We start from the raw sequence: 19,904 nt of genomic DNA, 5'->3' as shown, positions 1-19,904 counted from the left end.
GCCGAATTTCTACCTTAAATGAAAGAGCAACAACTTCCTCTCCTCTCCTCGCCTCTGAATCATTTGCTGCCTGTCGTCAGATAGCTAATGGGGTTTCCGTCTAATGAGCTGTTCATTAAAGGCACGCAATGAGTTACTAACACGGCTGTGGAGCCCAGCGCCACGCAACTTCTATCATCACAAACATTCTGGGATTATTTGGAGAATCCTGTTCTCGCTCTTTCTGCCTTCTTTCTATCCTCCACAAACAAGTACCACCTTCCTGGGCCACAGTATGTTAAAACATGTCTGCTACCCCTGCTTACATGGCTTTAGGGCTTTAACTTACGATTATTTTCATTATCGATTACTGGGATTACTTCCATGATTAATCAATTCATTGTTTTATCAATAAAATTGTGAAAATTGTGATATTATAATATCCCAGAGCCAAGATCTAACAAATTCACACATTTGAGAAGCTGCAACCACTGACAATTGTCAATATTGCTTTTTAAACTGAAATGGTTAATTTTCTGTTAATCGACTAATTGTTTCAGCTGAATTTTTTTGCGAAGATAATTGAGCAATAACTTAAGGTCATCCAGTCCAGTGGCTGTTAATCAAACCAGAATATGGAAACCTTCCTGGGTATTTTACTCTCCGTATTCCCACCATGTTCATGTTCACAGTGAGAATGTGTAGACGGTTGTGTAAGGGCTAAAATCCCTGTGCTTTGATGATATGTCACCTAATCTATACATTTGGGCTAAACTGTTTGCCTTTTCAGGCACGTCTGTATTATTAAGTGCCGAGTCAAATAAGCTTTTCAGTTGTAATTGGCTTCAGTCCGCTGACGCCCTTAACAGCTAAACAGGTATAGAAAATGAATGATTATAAGATAGAAACTATTGCCTTCTAAGCATCAAGAGTGTTGCAAAGATTCATGTCAGATTGTATTTTAGATGTTATATGCTGTGAAATTGACAAATAGAAATAAGAGCTGCTTTCACCCATCGGATCGGTTCAAAGGATGAATGACACATACAACACAGCATGGGGTTCCTGAAAGCAACACACATCAATGCCAGAGTGCCTGTTATCTGATTCACAGCTATAACTAAACTGTTCATTTTAGAAAGTAAGAGTCTCATCCTTTTCATGTGAAGGGACAGAAGATCCCAGACGTCCCCAATGTCACACAGTATCAACTCTCTCAGCAGGATAAATATGCTTAGTTACTATTCTTTTCCACGGACCCCACTTGTGGATCTGGACCTCAGGAGTCTCGACCCAGTTTCATCTGTATGTAATGCTCTGCTGCTTTGCTACTGTTTTAGGGTCAACTTCAAAAAAAGATAATTTCAATATTAAGAGCAGAATAAATGAAACACTATGTAAATTTTGCTCACTCTGTTCTTCAGATTCCTGTACACGGATTGAGAAATCCACGAATCCAAGCAATGACAATGTGTTCTAGTTTCAGCAGCTTAGATTCACAATTGGTATGTGTACTGGACTAGACAGGCAGAATGAATTGCCACTTTCATTTAGCCGCTGGCTGGCTGACTGCCTGTGGAGGTCACTGAATAGATAGACACTGAAAAAGTGGAATTACAAGAGGCATCTGATCTTTTTGAACTTTCTTGACTTTCACAAGTTAAGATATCTCTTTCTTGGTTAGGCTTGACGTTTTTCATGCTATTTTTGGGGGTTAATAGAATGCTGCCAAAGCTAAAAGAAGTCTAAGAATTTATCCGTGCAGTGTTGACAATTGATCTACTTTTGAAGTGATGCTGTGGGTTACATTTTTAGGGTAGACCTATTTTCACATGCAAATTTCATGGTTATATAAATAATGATCCATCAGGAGACATGCACACATGGACGGGACACGTCACAGGCCCACATACACACACACACACACACACACACACACACACACACACACACACACACACACACACACACTTTGTGCACTTGATATAAAGTAAACAAAAATGCTAACAGTAAATATATTACCTATTGACACACATATTTACTCTCATGTGGTTAGAACATAGTACACCAACGTGGTAATGTGTTTTGGTTCACATATTTTATATGTGATAACAAAAATGTTAAGGGAAACGTGTTTAATGTTTAATGCAATAAATATTTATTGTGTAGATATACAATACATTTGGTAATGATAGCAATGGTGTTGGACTTTTAAATGGTGCATTTGGTTTTGGCAGGGGCATATTTTGAGTACTGGCATGGGGCTGGATTTGATTGGCTGCTGGGCCGGTTTTGATTGGCCGCTGGGCTAGTTTTGATTGGCCGCTGGGCTAGTTTTGATTGGCTGCTGGGCTGGTTTTGATTGGCTGCTGGGCTGGTTTTGATTGGCTGCTGAGCTAGTTTTGGACACAGATCTGGCAACCCTTGCTAGCTGCACTGTGGGGCAGTAGTTACTGTAGAGGTGAAAAGCTAGTATGCCAACATTTTCACAATGGCTGTGCAAACATGCAGATGTTTAGCAGGTTAAATGGGAACCATACTCACCAACTTAAATTAATATATTAGCATGTTAACATTTGCTGACAAGCACTGAGCACATTAAAAATGTATGTATTGAATTTCACAGAACTCCATAACTGTCAAGACATTTTGATCTGAACCAAAAATCAAGGGATCACCGAGGCAAGGATCCATCCTCTGTGGGCCATGACATTCATGCACCAAATTTCATGGCAATGTGTCCAATAGTTGAGATATTTCAGTGTGGACCAAAAAGGTGGACAAGCCGAGATCGACACTGCTATTCAAACAGCCAAACACCCAAACCCTTATTCTTATCTTGTGTTCTGCCACTCCACCTCTCTGTCTGCGTCTTTGAGTGTAATAAGTGATGAAGTGGGTGCCGGAAAACAAATGGCATAAATAGAGGGCATAGACAAACAACCTTCTCTATCTCTGTCTGCTTGTTTAGAAATGTGTGCACGGCGACTGCATGTAAGAATATACTTAGCAGAAGCTTTCAGTACACAAGTCACTCTTATTGCATGAATATTAAAACACAGACAACGGATGCTGTGTGTTTTTTTTTAATTAAATACAGATGTGTAAATAATAAAACATTATTGCCAAAAACACATATTTTAATTAAGGAGAGCCCTGGATCTAATTCTGAACACACACACACACACACACACACACACACACACACACACACACACACACACACACACCAACATCATTAGTAGATACCATCCGCTGTACTCTCTGCTGAGCCATGTTTGTGTACACATTGCTTGTATAAAAGGCACATTAGTCAGTGAGCTTAAACATATTTTTCCTCTGCAATAGTGTAACAACAGTCAAGGCAACGAATGATGTAGAACTGTAATGAGTAGTGGTAGTAGACAATATATCAAAATATCAATATATCTTGATACTCCCTACTGAGCCTAAGGGAAGACTGCACTTTGCAGTAAATAAACACAGTATACAATTAATCCCTGCGTTTGCCTTGTCACTGGTATTATTTACCTTCAGACACACAGAGATCGTGATGCATTTCTTGCAATGTATCGAGTATCGCAGAATCACAGTATCGTGATATCATCGTTATCGTGGGCAAAATATTGTGATATCATTGTATTGTGAGTTACTCCGTGATTCCCTCCCCGAGTAATGAGCTGTTCCCTGAGAAGGTTGCTGGCCTGTTTACAATGAAAATCTCCAGAGGAATAATAGAGAGATAAGAGGGAGAGAGGGATATCAGCAGTAGAGGCAGAGTCACTAAGGCCATACCTTTCAATTTTGGACTGCCATTCAAATAAAACTGCTGTCTTCAGACACCTAAAACCCAATTATTTTGAAAAGTATTTTTTCTTTGGGGTCATATTGTCAAATGATGCACTCACAGTGAGAAGGTAGTGATAATGTTTGCTCTCCCACTTCCTAAGTTCTCTATTTTTACCTTTTTGATATATTCAATAAATAAATACATTCAGCCATCATTCATTGTATCAATTTCACCTGGCTGATTCTTTTGAGCACAAATAGTTTGATCTGAGTAATTCTCAGCATATATCCACACACCATCAACCAATGCGGAAGTCTAATCTAATGGAATTGTTAAATAGACGTTTTTTTAAAAAAAAATTAACATTTTGGCTTGTCATAACAGCTTATTCATAGGTATAATTGATGAAAGTAAACACGACCACATCCCAGGCCTGCCTTACTGGGAAACTCAAAGGAGTCATGGTTAATGATGACTAAGCTTTGCTGCTATGACAAGTCAACCGTCTGCCGTGTATTAGGACGGAGATGGCCAGGAGAGGTGTTTTACTCTTCCTTCAACTACAATTTCTTCCTTTTATCGTAGATATGCTAAATATTGACAGTGCTTTATTCTCTCATATAGATTACTTCTTTGTTTTTAGAACTATGTTGGACAAGATCGAGGACTGCACACTTGGTACCAGACTGATCATTTCTTTATTACTGTAACAATCTCCAGTACTTATAAAGATGGAGCTTGCAGATGCTGCCGACTAAAACCTACCTCAACGAGCCAGATTCTCTTGGTAAAGGGTATAATCATGCAATAGCAGTGTTTTATTGCCGAGAATAAAACACCAGAGATAAGCCCGTCTATCTTGTGGAAATCTGCCATGGCGTATTTACGAGAGGCTATCACTTCAGCACGAGAGAAAGAAGATCTTCGGAGCCAATTTGACCTAGAAGATACTATACGGTCTCAGTTTAAAGTTGTCAACCAAAGGATCTCGAGCAAACAATTAGCCACTGCTCTGTATTACACCAACTACTTACAAGGAGAGCAAATTCCCAAATCTTCTTTTGTGCGGGACATAGGTTCTAGGTAATAAACTGGATTGTACATGTGAGACAATCAAACACCGCCCCTTATTCACGGATAGCAATGGGGCATTCTGAATCTGCTGACATAAACAGAATAATGAGGACATTCTGCTGCCTGCCGAGAAGCCCTTTAATAGGGTCACATTTATTTTGGTGCATTGGAGGGGTTTGGGAAGAGAGGACACTTCTTTATAGTGATACAAAACCATATATAATGGTGTTCTGTTGTATGTGACAAACATACGCGTACCTGCGTACTTTCTGTATATTCAGCATCCACAAGATCACATCAGAAAACCTGAAGCTTTGCCTTGAACACCACTATACACTCCCTCCCTCGTCGTCTCATCTATCCTGCTCCATTCCCCTTTGTCTGAACTATTCCCTCTGTTTTTCCCCGCCACATCATTCCTTCCTCACTTGCACCTCTCTTCTCTTTCTCTTTTCATCGCCTTTGTTGCTATTCACATTCCTCTCCTCTCCTCTGCTCTCCTCTCATCTGCCACTGTTGTGTCACTGCATTATTGATGCAAGCTTATTATCTGTCAGTGTGGTGGTAGGGAATGACAAGGATAGTGGAAAAAAGAGGAAAAAGACAAGAACAAAATGGTAAAAGAAAGAAATCAAGGAGAAAGAGCTTAATAGCATGTACATAAAACACCATCATAAAAACAGCTTGTTTCTGAAAACTAATACAAGATGCAGTACCCCGTCATGCAGCATTCATAACTGTAAGAAATAATGTATGAAATTATGTTTTCAGACTAATATACTAGTGTATAAAATAATAATAGAAATGGGGTGAAGGTTAAATTTCAGTTTAGTTGAGAGTATGTTGACTCATGTCAGCGACACGACTGAAAAAGCTAAACAAAGAGAGATGAAAGGCATAAGATTAAATACCACGTCCGCCACTTCAAGGTCTGCTTTAAATGATGTTTTGCTGCAGGATTTTTTTTATTTTTATCTCTTTGTCCATCTGTCTGAATTAAAAAGATGAGTTCTCATTGGTTATAACTCAGTTAATGCAGCAATTTACTGTGATATCAGTGCTTTAAAGGACAATGGGAAAAGCACTTTTTGCCAAAGTAAAGGTGGGAGTAAGAGGAGGAGGAGAAGAGACGAGCAGTGAGACAGACGGTTAGAGAGACCGAGATGGAGCGATAGAAAATACAAAGAAACAAGCTGTCAATGTATTAGTATGCTGAGGGGATGTTTATGTCACTCAGCATGTCAGCATGTCTGTCTGTAGCAGATAGTGGCCTCTACACACACAAACACACTGCATCATGTTTAGTGAGATGCAGCAGCTCTGCGAATGAGGCGACACAGGAAGTACCTGAAGCAGACAAAATAAAGTAGAGCTTTCAAATGAGGTCATTTGAAAAATAGAAACTAGAAAAAATAAACACCCACTGAAGATGTGCTGCAGGCCACACTCAATATCTTCCCTTCCCTTTGTCTTTTTCCTGTTTTCCTATCACAGAAAAGTGAAACAAGTGTGTTTCATCACTGCCAGTTGTGTTATAGTATGTTATCCTTGTAAGGGTGACTTGCAAATTCAGAGCAAACAGAAGCCATATTTCACTTAAATGATGTTCTTTGAAAATCATCTGACTATTACAAGATAATTTAACACTTTTTTTGATAATATGGTAAACAAACATGGTTTATTTTCTTTCTCCTTCACTTCTAAGTGAATTACTGCATTCTAACCATTATAAGCATTGATACATTGCAAATACCTTTAATTGAACTGGAACATTCATCAGCAAGTCTTCTATATGGAACTATGTCAGTGAATATGCACCACAAACTCACCGTGTGTCTACAACAAAACACACACACACACACACACACACAACCACCAACACAAACCAATTAATCTCCTCTGAAACAAAATGAGGCTTCTAATCAACACAGGGCAGAGGACAAGCCGAGGCAGGGTAAGCGTGGTAATAGCAGGCAGATAAAGCAGATTATTGTTGAGGCCATATAGACGAGCAATGAGTGTGATTTTGTCCTCCTCGAACATTCAGTCCCGACAATTGAACTCTGACAAAAATGATAAATAGCGGGGGGGTTGCAGCTGTCTCCAGCAGGGTAATTGGCAAAATTGGAAATTTTTTATCTGGGATTCACAACCCATGATCTGCCCCGTCAATAGTAAAGTTATCCCACATTGCGGTGGAACAACTGCCAAGACAAATCAATCTTTGGCCCTTGACTAATGGTTTTCAAATCTCAGATCTGAGACATCTGAGAAATATACTGTGTATTTGAACACTCGCCCTTCTGTTTGCATAGGTTTTTCTCCTCCTCCATCTATAAGGACCCTGCTGTGAGTAAATAAAAGCTCATTTGTAAGGGTTTAAATCTATGCCGCATCGCACACTCACTTGATCTTTATCTAACTGTGCTGGGAAAACGTAGAAAGCTGTTCAAACTCAAACCATATAGTGCAAAAGCACCTCAACAATGACTTCTTTATCCATTTGTCCTTGTCTCCTCCTCCGCTCTGTCTAGCTTTGTTTGCATGTTTGACCCATTCCTACCATCTTTGGCTTTAGAAGAATGAATTCTGATTTGTATAGGGCTTCCTTTTTTTTTACTATGGACGTAAACCTTTTGAACAGCTGGATTTAACTGATAGCCTTACTAGACTCAAGGAGAGTGAATAATGCACATCCATGGAGCGGTCCAACCCCTAATCCATTAACAAGGCTGACAAAGAGGAAGAAAAATAGGCATTGTGTGTGTGTATGTGTGTGTGTGTGTGTTCACAAACACACTCAAAAGGTCCATGCATGTGAAGGTTTCCGTCAGATGTGACATTCCTTCAGTGTGTTAGATCGACATGGAAAATGGAAGCTTTTTCCTCTCGCCGTCTTTCCGCCAGCTTCCTTTCATCCCTCTGTGCCCCGCCCCTCTCAGGGTGAGAATTGCAAAATCAATAGAGCTAAATGGAGTTGCTGCGGAAGCCATTGAGAGTCCTTTCTAAGTGCTGGAGGAACAAGGACAGTAAGAGCAGCTGTGACACCCCACAGTTACCTCCTCTCCTGCTTCCCTCTATCCTCCAGACTCCTTTTTCAACACTTCTATTAATCATTGAGCCTGTCCTCATTATTAACTACAAGGCAGTAGCAGCTCTCACCCTCCAATGACTTTTTGTGTGGCCTGGTTATTACTAGAGATACGGAACAACTAATACGAAATTCAGTTATAGAATGAGTAAATTAGATCAAATAGTAAAAGTGATGAGGAATTAGGCTTTTTGATTTTATTTTATTTATTCAGGAAGTGTCATTCAGCTTGGGATCTCTTTTAAAAAAGAGAAACTACAAACTAATTACACATAAATAACATGATAATAGCTATATGATCTAGCACTATGTATCTGCAACAATGTTGAGCTGAGCTACATTATTTTTCAAGGTTAGCTTCTTTCAGACTAGTGGAGGGAAAACAGTCAATATAAACAGTTAGGTGTTTATTTTACTGCACTTTGTATGCATCTGTAATTTCTCCTAAATTCACCAAAATGTAGCATTAGCTAATGTCTTGTTTGCATATTCACAATATGAACAGCAACAATTTCAGAAAACTTTTACTACAAAATAATAATAATGGACTGATAAAGACAGACTGTAAAAAGCTTTGACTCTTTGGAAACCAAATGAAGGAAGTATAATACAAATAATCCACTGGGGAAGTTTCATAGTGCCCATAAGTAAGAATTTTTACCCTATCCACCCGTCTCCCCATTCAAAATACAGTATTTCTATGAATATCTATACTACTTTTTATTCTTTGTCTTCTTTACTATGAAGAAGTAAATTCAATAAAATGAAAAAAGAGTAAAAACAAAGTACAAGATGATGGTTTTCCTGCTATGACATGTCAAAATGTCTCAAGAGAAAAACCTTTCTGACAAATATTTGATTAATATTTCATGTCCATCGCTCCAACATGGTTGCAGCTGCAGCTTCGGCAGACCATTAGATATTTTTTCTATTCATGTTCCTGATGAAAGCTGATGATGGATTTATGAAATACAATTGAAAAAAACACATTCATAAAATCACACCTACTTTAAAATAAAAGATAATCAAAACAGATTCACGTGCCTGCATTTTGACTTTAGTTATACAGTCCACTAAACCTTCTAGCATCTTAAAAAAAAAAACACACAAAAAAACCCAATAGAATATTATATTTCTGGAGAACTGCAGCTGTTTTCAAAGACACTTTGCTCACTGACATAAAATACCATGTGCTGCTCCAGGGCACACATCAGATTTTGAGGTCAGTATTTCAGATTCCAAAAGGAGTGTTTTTTTTGTTGGCATTTTGCACTGAGATTCAGTAATAACAGAGGCCAAAATCCATTGGAAAAAAGAGGTAGAGACAACAGTTTCATTTGGCAGTAGCAGCCTTGAGTCAATACTGCAATCCAGCTACAACACATGTTTTCACACAAAAAATATTCAACCCAGTTTCACTATCTTTCCACCTAGATGTTAAACAAATATAGTTGCTAAGTACACAACATGTTCAAACATGAAGGGAATCACTACCATAAAAAAGCATATTATGCAAAGATGAGTACACCAAACTGCACTGAACATCACCAACTGATGATCACAGACTAGTTTCCCTCCTCAACTCTGCCCAATTGTGCTCATATGATGTCATTCCTCTCATTAACCTCGGGTATTTCAGACCAGATTCCATTTATATTTAATGAGAGCCTCTGCACTTGTGATTTGTACTGGTGAGTAACTCATCACACATTCTCTTTGACTGCACTGCAGGCTTCCTCCCTGGTCCTTCACCAGATCCAAATAAGGGAGCAAATGGGATCCCTGAGAGAATGAGGGAGAGAATGAGAGGAAGCGAGACTGAAATGGAACTGAGTCTGGAGGTTGTTTGCTTGTTTGCTTAAAAAAAAAAAAAAAAAAAAAAAACCTCAGCAGTCTGCTACTTGGCTGCCCTTCTCTTTGTCACAACCACCTCCATGGGCCTCGGGAGAAAAGAACAGTGGACTGAGAAAAACACGTTTCACTCTCCCTTTAACCTTGAACAAACAACCACCTGGTGGGAAAGTACACACCCGCTGAGATGCCAGGGAGACACCATGAGATACTCGCAAGACCAAAAAAATTTATGTTTCCATGCAAGATTAAAAAAACCCCAAAGAAACTCATAAACAGGATGGATGGAAAATAACTACACTGGTCAGACCAACATGAGCACACATAAGCACCTAAATACAAACCTCTTGTAATCTGCTTAGTGAGCAAAAACTCCTGAGAGCTTGTTGAGCATTTTCTAATCATTTCAGTATAAAGAGGACGTATGCTGTATCCCAATGGGAAGCAATTAGATCGGATTTACATCTACCATTCATTATTAGTGAGCTGGGGAGAGTCTGTGGAAAGGGGAGAGTCCCGTGCACGAGGTCATTGGCTGTACATGATAATCATTTTGACTCCCGGGACTTCCTTCCCTTTTAGAAGATGTTCTCAGCTCGGCGACTGCCTGGTGAGTCAGAGCGACTAGACACCCTTCAGTCGGATGATTCTCATTCAAGTGTCCACCTCACTGAGGTGTCCTTGAGCAAGACTTTTCAGCTCCACAGTCTCTGATCTCAACCCACATCGTCACATTGAGCACTAAACCTTTACATTTTTATCTTCATGCTTAGATAAAATACCAGCCTGCTGTGCCTAATGTCTTGTGAATGTATATATATATATATATATATATATATGTATATATATGAATGTTTAGTTATAGTATGATTGTGTACACCTGCAGGATAATTACAGTCGGAAATGTGCTGTGCAGCATTCAGAGAGAAAGGGAAAACAGTGTTATATGAATCTCTCTAGTGAAAGCAACTTCGGTGGTGCAATTTCCCGCGTTCAAAGGCTTTCTGCAGGAAACAGTGAATTAGTTCAACAACTCTCCAGAAGCATGACATATAATAGAGATCTGCTGCTGGGTGAGCCATTACCCGTAACTAAACAGAATTTCCACTTTGGGTCTATGCTTGCATATGTGCGTGTGTTAGTGTGTGTGTGTGTGTGTGTGTGTGTGTGCGTGTGTGTATAAGACCACAGTGTCTTCTACCCTCTTATATCCTGCAGCGAGCAGAAGAAAGTGATGGAGGGCCTCCGGTAATTACAATGGAGAGCCTCTCATTTCACTACACAAATAACGATAGCCCTTCACCTGCTGTAGAAAATCACCCTGAATCTATGCTCACACTCAAATACAACTTCACCAGGTTCTCTCACACACACACACACACACACACACACACACACACACACACGCACACACGCACACACACACACACACACACACACACACACACACACACACACACACACACACACACACACACACACACACTCCTCACCTGCTCCAGTTTCCAGTGGAACTCGGCGGGTCGGAATGTGTCGACCTGAGTGAAATCTCTTCTGAGCAGGAACACCAGACGGCAGTTGTGGACATACAGAGAGTAATGGTGGCGGTTCATTTCTGCAACGGGAAGATCATAAACATGCATAGTCATACAAACACATGCACACAGTTAAACAAAATCTGACGATAAGAAGTGCATGAATTAAAAAGACGATGCCCTCAATAAACTGATGCACCTGCTCCTTAAGGTCGTCTCACTGATTTCCTTCTGGGAACAACAGACAATTATTTTCAGCTACCTCAGATGGTATGGTAAGTGTGGTCACAGAGTGCATGCTGCTGGTACGTCTGTTTTTTGGGTGATTTTCGACTGGTTTCAATGAGGTGAGTCCCACTTGCTGTGCTTTTATAACGGAAGCAGCTTGAGGGGGGAGGAGATGTTGTGTGGCAACGGATTCTGCTCTAAATACAAGTTAAAAACAGAGCTGGTGCTCCCTTTTTTGACTTCAGAGTTGTTGTTTTTAATTCCTACCCACATCACTACAGTTCAAAACAACAATATTTTGAAAATGTAAGATTATTCAGTTTGTAATAATAAAGTTAATATGATGCTTTCACCATTTTAAAGCAATCCTAAGATATGAAAAGCAGTTTTGTATTTATTGTTTTAGTATTTCACTTGAGGTTGGTGATACATTTATTATCAAAATGTACTGTAGTAAATGTAATTTCACAAAAATCTGTGTTAAATCTTGACTTTGAAGATTCAGGATTAATTTTGACCTTCATATAACAAATAATTTGATCTGTTGTTGTCAAGATGTAGCACTTTTAAGACGAGAGTTAATGAAAAATGCCTTTTTAACCCTTTCAAATCACGTCCATGGTCATATTGAGCACCTTCTTCTTTTCTCTCTTTTTTTCAATTTTTTTGCGAAACAAATCTATTTCTTTGTATTTTTATATCAAACACAATCATCTTTTCTTCCTGTTAAAAAAGAGGTGTGCTCACATAAACGAGTACCAACCAATTTAACCAATAACATGACATACATCAATCAATCTGCAACTTTAGTGACAAAGTGAGTGTGCTACACTCTGAGCCAGCCCACTTTTGAATGGTCCAATCAACTTTCACCGTGTCTGTCGATCCAATTGCCGCTATTTAAGTGTCACATTCAGTTGTGATTCAGTTCATTTCTGAACGTTTCTGTTGTGAGATTCTGTTTGTCGCTGCTCATCACACGGATTCTTGCAGGTCGAGTCACTCTTATGTTGACAAAACTCAGAGAAAAGTTATAATAAATGTCTTCGACATCCTTCCCCTTACTAGGTAAAACTCACAGAACAGAAGCTGAATATGCTGTAATTCATGTTTCACTAGGACATTAATAATCATCAGCATAGTCCCCCCTCTATCTCCCATCTATGATGTGACAAGGCTCAGCCAGACACATGATAGATTACAAGACATGGGCATCATTTAACACAGTACTGGTGATCTGGCGTTCACACGGAGCCCTCTGAAAGAACAACAAAAAAAAGGGCTTATAGGATTCTGATGGTTAAACGCAAACCACTATGTAATTTTGCATTACAATATCAGGCTACACATTTTGCCAGCTAATAAGCCATCTGTGAGAGTGTGCAATGTGCAGATGGCCTGCTTAATAACACAGTTCAGATATGCAGAGGGGAACATTTTTAAAGTTTCTAAGAGCATTTGCTATTGTAGGCATTAGGCTGTCTTGTCATTTATTTTGCGGATGATTATGATCATGTTGTGTTCATCTTTTGTTTCTAAGGCTGAGGATACTGGGAAGTCAAAGTGTAGAATGTTTCAGTAAAAAGGGGAGTAAGTTGGTCAACTTTTCACTCTCTAACATGTTCCAGGGTGAAAATGTGCTTCTTATTACGAAGTGTGAAATCATTTCCTCACCGGTCTTGTCAGAGTTACACAGTAAGGTTTCCTTCTCTGCTCTGAGTCCTGGACTGGGCCCGTGTTTCATCCACGTTGCTATGGTGAACTGGTCCGTCAGGTTTTGGGGCACCATGTGATCCGGAACATTAGCAGCCTGGTGTCCGTCGAATCTGTAGATAAGGTCGCTGTCGCGGCCGCTGTCAGTCAGCAGAGACGCCGTCCAGTTTGTGGAAGGGCTGGGGGCAGGAAGGAGGTCAGTGCTGCCTGATGCTGCACCTGGATGTGTCAATCACAAGATGCAACACTTTCAAGACGGAGAATCATCCTGCAGACAAACTGCTGCTTATAATGTCTGCATGCAATTCAATTCATGACCTCACATTTTTTTTGTGCATGTCAGAATCTCTGTGAATCACTGTTTAGAAATGATGAATATATCATATAATTATATAGAGTTGATACATTCAGTGACGTTTAAATAATGAGGTGTTTGTATAGTGTAATACACAGTACTGTATACTTGGTATTATAGTACAAAGCCATGGGAAGCAAAAACATAATTTAATTTAAAATGGAAAAAAAAAAGATTTAAAATAAGTCTCCAGGACTCAATTGGCACAGTGTAAAATGACATAATTAATATACTGCAGAGGCTAAGATGTCAAGAGGTAATTCCGTCGCTAAATTAAAATTTTCTCTGTCTGTCATTATTATTACTACCCTTTGCTCTCTCACAGTTCCCAACTCCTAAATAGCACCTCAACGAGCCACTTCATGGAACTTCTACTAAACTGATTTATTTCCCCTCTACTTGCCACAGAGTTTCTGCAGAGACTTCTCGGAGTATGTTTCCCGATCGCAGCCCTTCCCGATGTGATTGGTCTGTAGCTCTATTGTCGCCTTCACGCCAGACAGAGGACCGCCACACGTTTCCAAGTGCATCTTGGGAAACAGCTGCTTGCTTCCGGTCCCTGGCTCATAGTTCACCCGCTTGTTCCAACCTTTAAGGGTCAAAATGTGTTTGTATTAGTTCAATTAATCATATCAGTGGCGTCACACAGTGTGTAACAAAATTATTTCAAAAATTAAAAAAAAAAACAAGGAAATCTGTCAGGCAACATACAATTAAAATGTTATGCACTTGTATTTCCAGTAAAAAACATCTATCTTTGCACATAGTTCCCTGTAGGACCCACACACTCGCTGTGGCTATAGTTGTTGTCTTTACTGGTGTTAGAGGCGTCCACAGAAATGTTGTGCTTTCTACTGTCACAGGTTTCATAATGAGCATGTGGGTCTTGAAATGACAGGCAACCACACAGGCTTGATATTTTCTCAGTGAATTCTTGCCGTGTGTCAAGTCCAAAGGTGACTGAAAGGGCCAGTAACATGACAGGCGTGATGGAAAGAGGCACCGACCTTCATGTAAATGTCAGGCCTGTTACCAGGTCGTATAGCTTCAGTACCCAGGTGTTATTTCTATCCTTAATGTACGAGAAAGGGGTTGATGTTGTGCAGAACGTAGAGAAATGTGTGTGTAGGTGGACACCAGCAGCTCTTTCTATGCCTACGGAATAAGATCTCAAGTCAAAAAGAGAAGCAGACTGCCATCAGGTAGGTGAGGGGGAGTAAGAGGCGAGGTGGAGCAAGATGTATTTAGCAGACATTTATGGCGCGGAGCTGCAATAGAACTGCTGACCTTTACAAACAGACGATAAATAAGGTTGTGTACTATAGTCTAAATGTTTAATTCATGGTTTTAAGATACTACGGGTTAATGGTTTTATGACAGGATTATGCAGATTTATGAGCCAATTCGCAAAGAATCATGCAAAATTGATGAGGATATTAGCAGGGTATGATGGCAAGTGTTTCCTTTGCGATACAAATGCTGCAGTCAATAGCTCCATAGTACCATCTGGAGCTCAAAATTCATGGTATTTTTACCCCCCAATGAGCAAGATCTTGAAGATCCAGCTGGTATTTTGTTGTCATTGGTTTTATTTTCTGTAAAGTTGTGTGTTCTGGATGGATATAACGGTACACTTCTCTTCTATTCTTCGTTATCGTGGTAAACTCAGTGAGCCCCCGAGCTCTGCTGTACATGGAGATGACATTTGCATGAAGTTGAATGTCATTTTGGACTTCCTCAACATTGTACTCTTTCTCTCTCTGCACCCCCAACCCTTTGTGATGTGCACTGACATTTCCCTCAATGAGTGTCCCTAAACAATGGCAGTCACTTCATTTTCAATAAGTGTTCTCTTTGCACTGATCTATTTTTGTTAAAATAGGCACATTTAAGTTTTCCTTCTGAAGTATCTTCGTTTATTACAGCACATAAGACTCCATTTGGCACGGTGCTCCATTACAAAGATATCTAGCGTGTGAGTTGGCAAGTATCTTGAGTTGAAAAACATCTTATCATGTGGAATCACACCATGGCCAAGTTTTGGACCTTATATGTTGTTCCAAACAAGAGCCTGATCTACTCTAAACCAAATATACTCCCTATTGGTCTGAAAATGGATAACATCTTCTTGGTGTTGATGGAAATAATGGGAGGGGAAATCAATGCACAGTATTGATTAAACAGTATTTTGTGTATCTAACTCCAAGTTTTGCTCAAAACTGAACGGAGTTATACGAGCACACTTCTAGATTGAGTTTTAAAGCCCCTCCGAATGGAGACGCTACCCATGAACTACATGACCGGTCTGAGTCCAAATGGGAACCTTTGTTGTATCTCTCTCTCCTTCCCCTCCTGTCCGTAGTAAAAAGGCTTGAAATGGCAGAAAAAAAAACTCCAGTGGCTCCTGGAGCTTTGAAGAATGGGAATTAATAAAACTGCTCAGGGGATCTGGTTGTGGATTTAAAAATCATTACTTCCTCTGATAGAAAATGATACCACAGCTTTGCAGCGGACTGGGAGTTTTACTAACTAACGGTGATATTTTGAAGACTGTAAAAATAACCATCACCTCTCTCCTTCACTACAACTTTATCTCTCTCTTTCCTCCCCTGGGTTGCCTCTTCGTTCAGGCTCTTTCTTTATCTCTTTCTTCCTCCTTTCCCCCTCTTATCTTTGTCTTCCTCTTACATTCCTGTGTGCGCTTGACTCCTGAGATGCTGTCAGTGCTGACAGGTGAAGCAGCAGGGGAGACGGGCTGGCTCGAATGCCAAGCTGCTAGCATGTTAAAGGGGGGGGGGGGGGGGGGGCACACATGCACACACACACACACACACACACACACACACACACACACACACACACACACACACACACACACACACACACACACACCAGTCAACTTTCCCTCTGGAGGTTTTTGTTCAGGTCTGATTTCCTCAAGAGACGTTCGTTCTAAAATGAGATAGAATTCCCTCGAGGGAAAGGATATGCTAAAAAACTGCACCGTCTTCTCCAGTTTTGATGGTACTGCTTTACATTTAAGTATGTTTAAATAATATATAAGTGCACTTCATGCCAGAGTGGTAATAAATGGATTTCTGTCAGTTATTACAAGGTACAGAATGCATATTTAAAGTACATTAGTGGCCGTTTTCTTTATCTCTGACCTTGCCATCCGGGTTTGCAGACAGGCTTGACATCAATATGCACGGCCACATCCTCCTTTGCTCTCTTCTGACCACAGTCAAAGGCCGTCACCATGATCTTGTAGCTCTGCTGTTTGTCATAGCTCAGCCGCTCCGTGTTTCTGATGTTTCCTAAAGGACACGAAAACAAGGAGGAAATATAATTAATGGATGGAGGAACAGAAATGATGATGCTTTATTTGACAATAATAAAGCAAGAAAACACTTTCCACCGAGCAATAAGTGAAACTGACTTTATTACAAGAATTGCTCCTTGAAAAAAAACATAACGCAAGGTCCGGTAATTTAGTATTGCATTTGAATATGTGGGTTTCAGTGATGAATTACAGTGATGATCTTCACCTGTCACCAGGGTAACAGTGAAAGAAAAGTGTGAATTAGAGGAGCCGCCAGACAAGGTTATAGACTGCTTTATTGTCCAAGCGTGCAACCTGCAGCCGGCTAATTTCAATGGATGTTTAGTGTTTCATCTTGCGGTTGATTCCTGTGAACTCTTATGTATTTAAAAACCTTTCTAACATCGTCATTTTTGTTTTCTTAGATTGCTTTTTTGTGTTTGTAAACTTGCTTTCTTAACCTAAAAGGATGATGAAGTGTTTTGAATTTCATTTTTAGATTCTTTACTTCATCAATATCTCTCTGCTCTGTTGTGGCTTCTGTCCTTCTACTGTACTGTACTTTCATCCGAGGGCTACGCTAATTAAAAATGTCTTTGATTAAGTAGCATGCAATGATATTTTACTATTGTATTGAAAGTCAATTGTGTGGTCATGAAGAAAAAACCACAGGGAGCAATGTTGAGTATCAAAGCTGTTTGTTATTGAGGATTACTGAGGAAACACTATAAAATATCATAATTGGATCAATAAATGAGAGGAATGCTTGATGGTTGGCCTGTGTGACCAAAGCGTTGTGTTAATACTGTTCAAAGGTTTATTTACTATCTTAATGGCCTGTTTTTACTAAGAAAATTCTACTATTGCTTTTGTTATTTTTGCTATGTTGTCTGGCACAGATACTATAAAAGTCAAACTTTTGTCCACATTGATATCCTGTACAGACCGTAAACAGCCTACAAACCAGCCGTTACGTACCACATACCACAAATATGATATATTTATATGGCTGTATTGATTTACTGGGGTTATAACCCAGGAAGAATTACGTTCCAGTAATCCTAGAGTATGTTTTATGGGTTGAGCTGAATTTTAACAATGCAGCAGTGAGTCATGGAGTCTTTATTGCTTTGTCATACAATGACAACTACAGAGCGAGCTGCTGGTTGGAGCTAATGCTGTACATCTCAAAGAACATCAACGCAGAAAGAAAACAGGACTAAAATATTTTCCGCCTGATGATTAAACACATTATTTATATGTGAGACGGATACCGATGTTACTCGAGACGAACAGCAGGCTTCAAAGCAATGTCATATTCTTAGTTTGTCAAAGATTTCTTTCGCATCAGTCATTCACAGTCCGTCTCCGGACCAATGAGGACAACTGAAGCTATTTTTGTTGTTTGCTTCTGGAGGCTTGGCTGTCACTCTGATTGTTGTCAGAGAGAAGAGGAGAGCAGAAAAGATGAAAAGAGAGAAAAGGAGGCGAGGCCAGAGGAGAGGAAGGTGCAGTGAGCACAGAAGAAATCAGTTCAGAGCACAGCAGTGCAAGAAAAAGAAAAAAAGATGGTCTTGAAATGTCAGAAGAAGAAGAAAGGTGATGAGGTCAGAGTCAGACAAACATCTCCTACGGTGTCTATTTGATCCACAGCTGGTGTGAACAACAGTAACAGTTAAGATACAGGATTTCAACCACATGCCAATTTTACAACAGGTATTTCAATTTAAAATAACATTTTACTCTTCTTGGTTCATTCAGGCAACCTCTAACACCATTTTAACAACGTTATTAAATGGACACTAATGTTACACACCAAGTTCATTATATTACATGGAGCACTACTCAGCTTGTTAAAACAGTTGCATAATGACCTATTTGGCTCTGAACGGAGGTTTCTAAAGTGACTGAAGTATGTCTGGATCAACAAGTTATTCATTCGTATTCATTACATCCAAAACATGTGAGCGGTTCACATTACCCTCAATGAGGTAACTGTATGTGTGAGAATGAATTTCCCACGTGGAATCTTGAATTGCAGGGTTGTCTACAGGGCCAATACGCTCTGTTGCAATTACACCAATGTTAGCAAGCCAAAGCTTCAATTGAATACGGCTGATTTTAAACACATTTTAATTATGTTGGATGTAGGCAAAGTTAACACTTTATGTAATCAAATCACTGCAAAGGGATGTTTTACGGGAACTCAATTTGAATATAGCCATTGTGCAAAAAACAATATCAGAATCCTAGTTTGTTTCTGAGTTCATCCATTTTTAATCTGTCTGTTTTAATTGTAATTAACTTGGATCAGAGCCCATTTTACCTTGTACTTCCCTCACTGTACAAAATGACCTTGTTATATAAAGTAGGTCGAAATATGTGTGTGTGTGTGTGTGTGTGTGTGTGTGTTCAAGTTTCTCCCAAACAGTTTTGTGTCTGGGAGGAGATCCAATCAAACTCAATTTCTCAAGAAAATTGCAGTGTGAAAGCTGGATGCTGAAAAGCTGATGCCATGCTGAATTGCTAGTTTAAATATGCAAGAACGTGAAGATGTGGGAATATTTGAAAAGTTGGAAATGGATTTAATTCGTTATTAATGTCGAAAACACCAAGAGTGTATAAAATATGTAGACTATTTTAAAAGCAACCCCACATTGCTGGCTGTAATCTGTATGAAGAAGGTGAAGTAGTAGGAATAGTAGGTACATTGGGAATGAGTTTAATTTGTATGAATGCACTTGAAAAACACCAGTATGCTCTGATCAGATGCAAATACTTTCTGGGGCTTTTATTTTGAATAAAAAAAGCAAGGTCCATCCCTAGTGTCCCTGTTAACATACAGTGAGAGTTGGGTATTTGATTTTTAAATGAATGATCATCCAGAGCTTCCTGTTAAAACAATTACTCAATGGAGGCTTTTATTTTCAAGGGGTGGGGGAAAGGATGAAAGAGAGAATCAACAA

At 39.5% G+C, this 19,904-nt stretch overlaps 1 protein-coding gene across 1 annotated transcript in view; it reads right to left on the bottom strand.

Moving 5' to 3' along the window:
- clstn2a (calsyntenin 2a) overlaps positions 1-19,904 on the bottom strand; it is a 129,681-nt gene that overhangs the window by 15,810 nt on the left and 93,967 nt on the right. The window contains exons 6-9 of the mRNA XM_084008015.1: positions 16,784-16,933; positions 14,020-14,205; positions 13,223-13,480; positions 11,279-11,400 (exon numbers count right to left, since the gene is read on the bottom strand). Of these exons, the coding sequence (XP_083864141.1) occupies positions 11,279-11,400; positions 13,223-13,480; positions 14,020-14,205; positions 16,784-16,933 (716 nt within the window). The remainder of the gene's footprint in view (positions 1-11,278; positions 11,401-13,222; positions 13,481-14,019; positions 14,206-16,783; positions 16,934-19,904) is intronic.

This window comes from Eutrigla gurnardus (genome assembly GCF_963514095.1).
Source record: "Eutrigla gurnardus genome assembly, chromosome: 4".
Taxonomy (NCBI): Eukaryota; Metazoa; Chordata; class Actinopteri; order Perciformes; family Triglidae; genus Eutrigla; species Eutrigla gurnardus.
The sequence above is the reverse complement of the archived record's forward strand: the minus strand, read 5'-3'. Positions and strand labels throughout refer to the sequence as shown.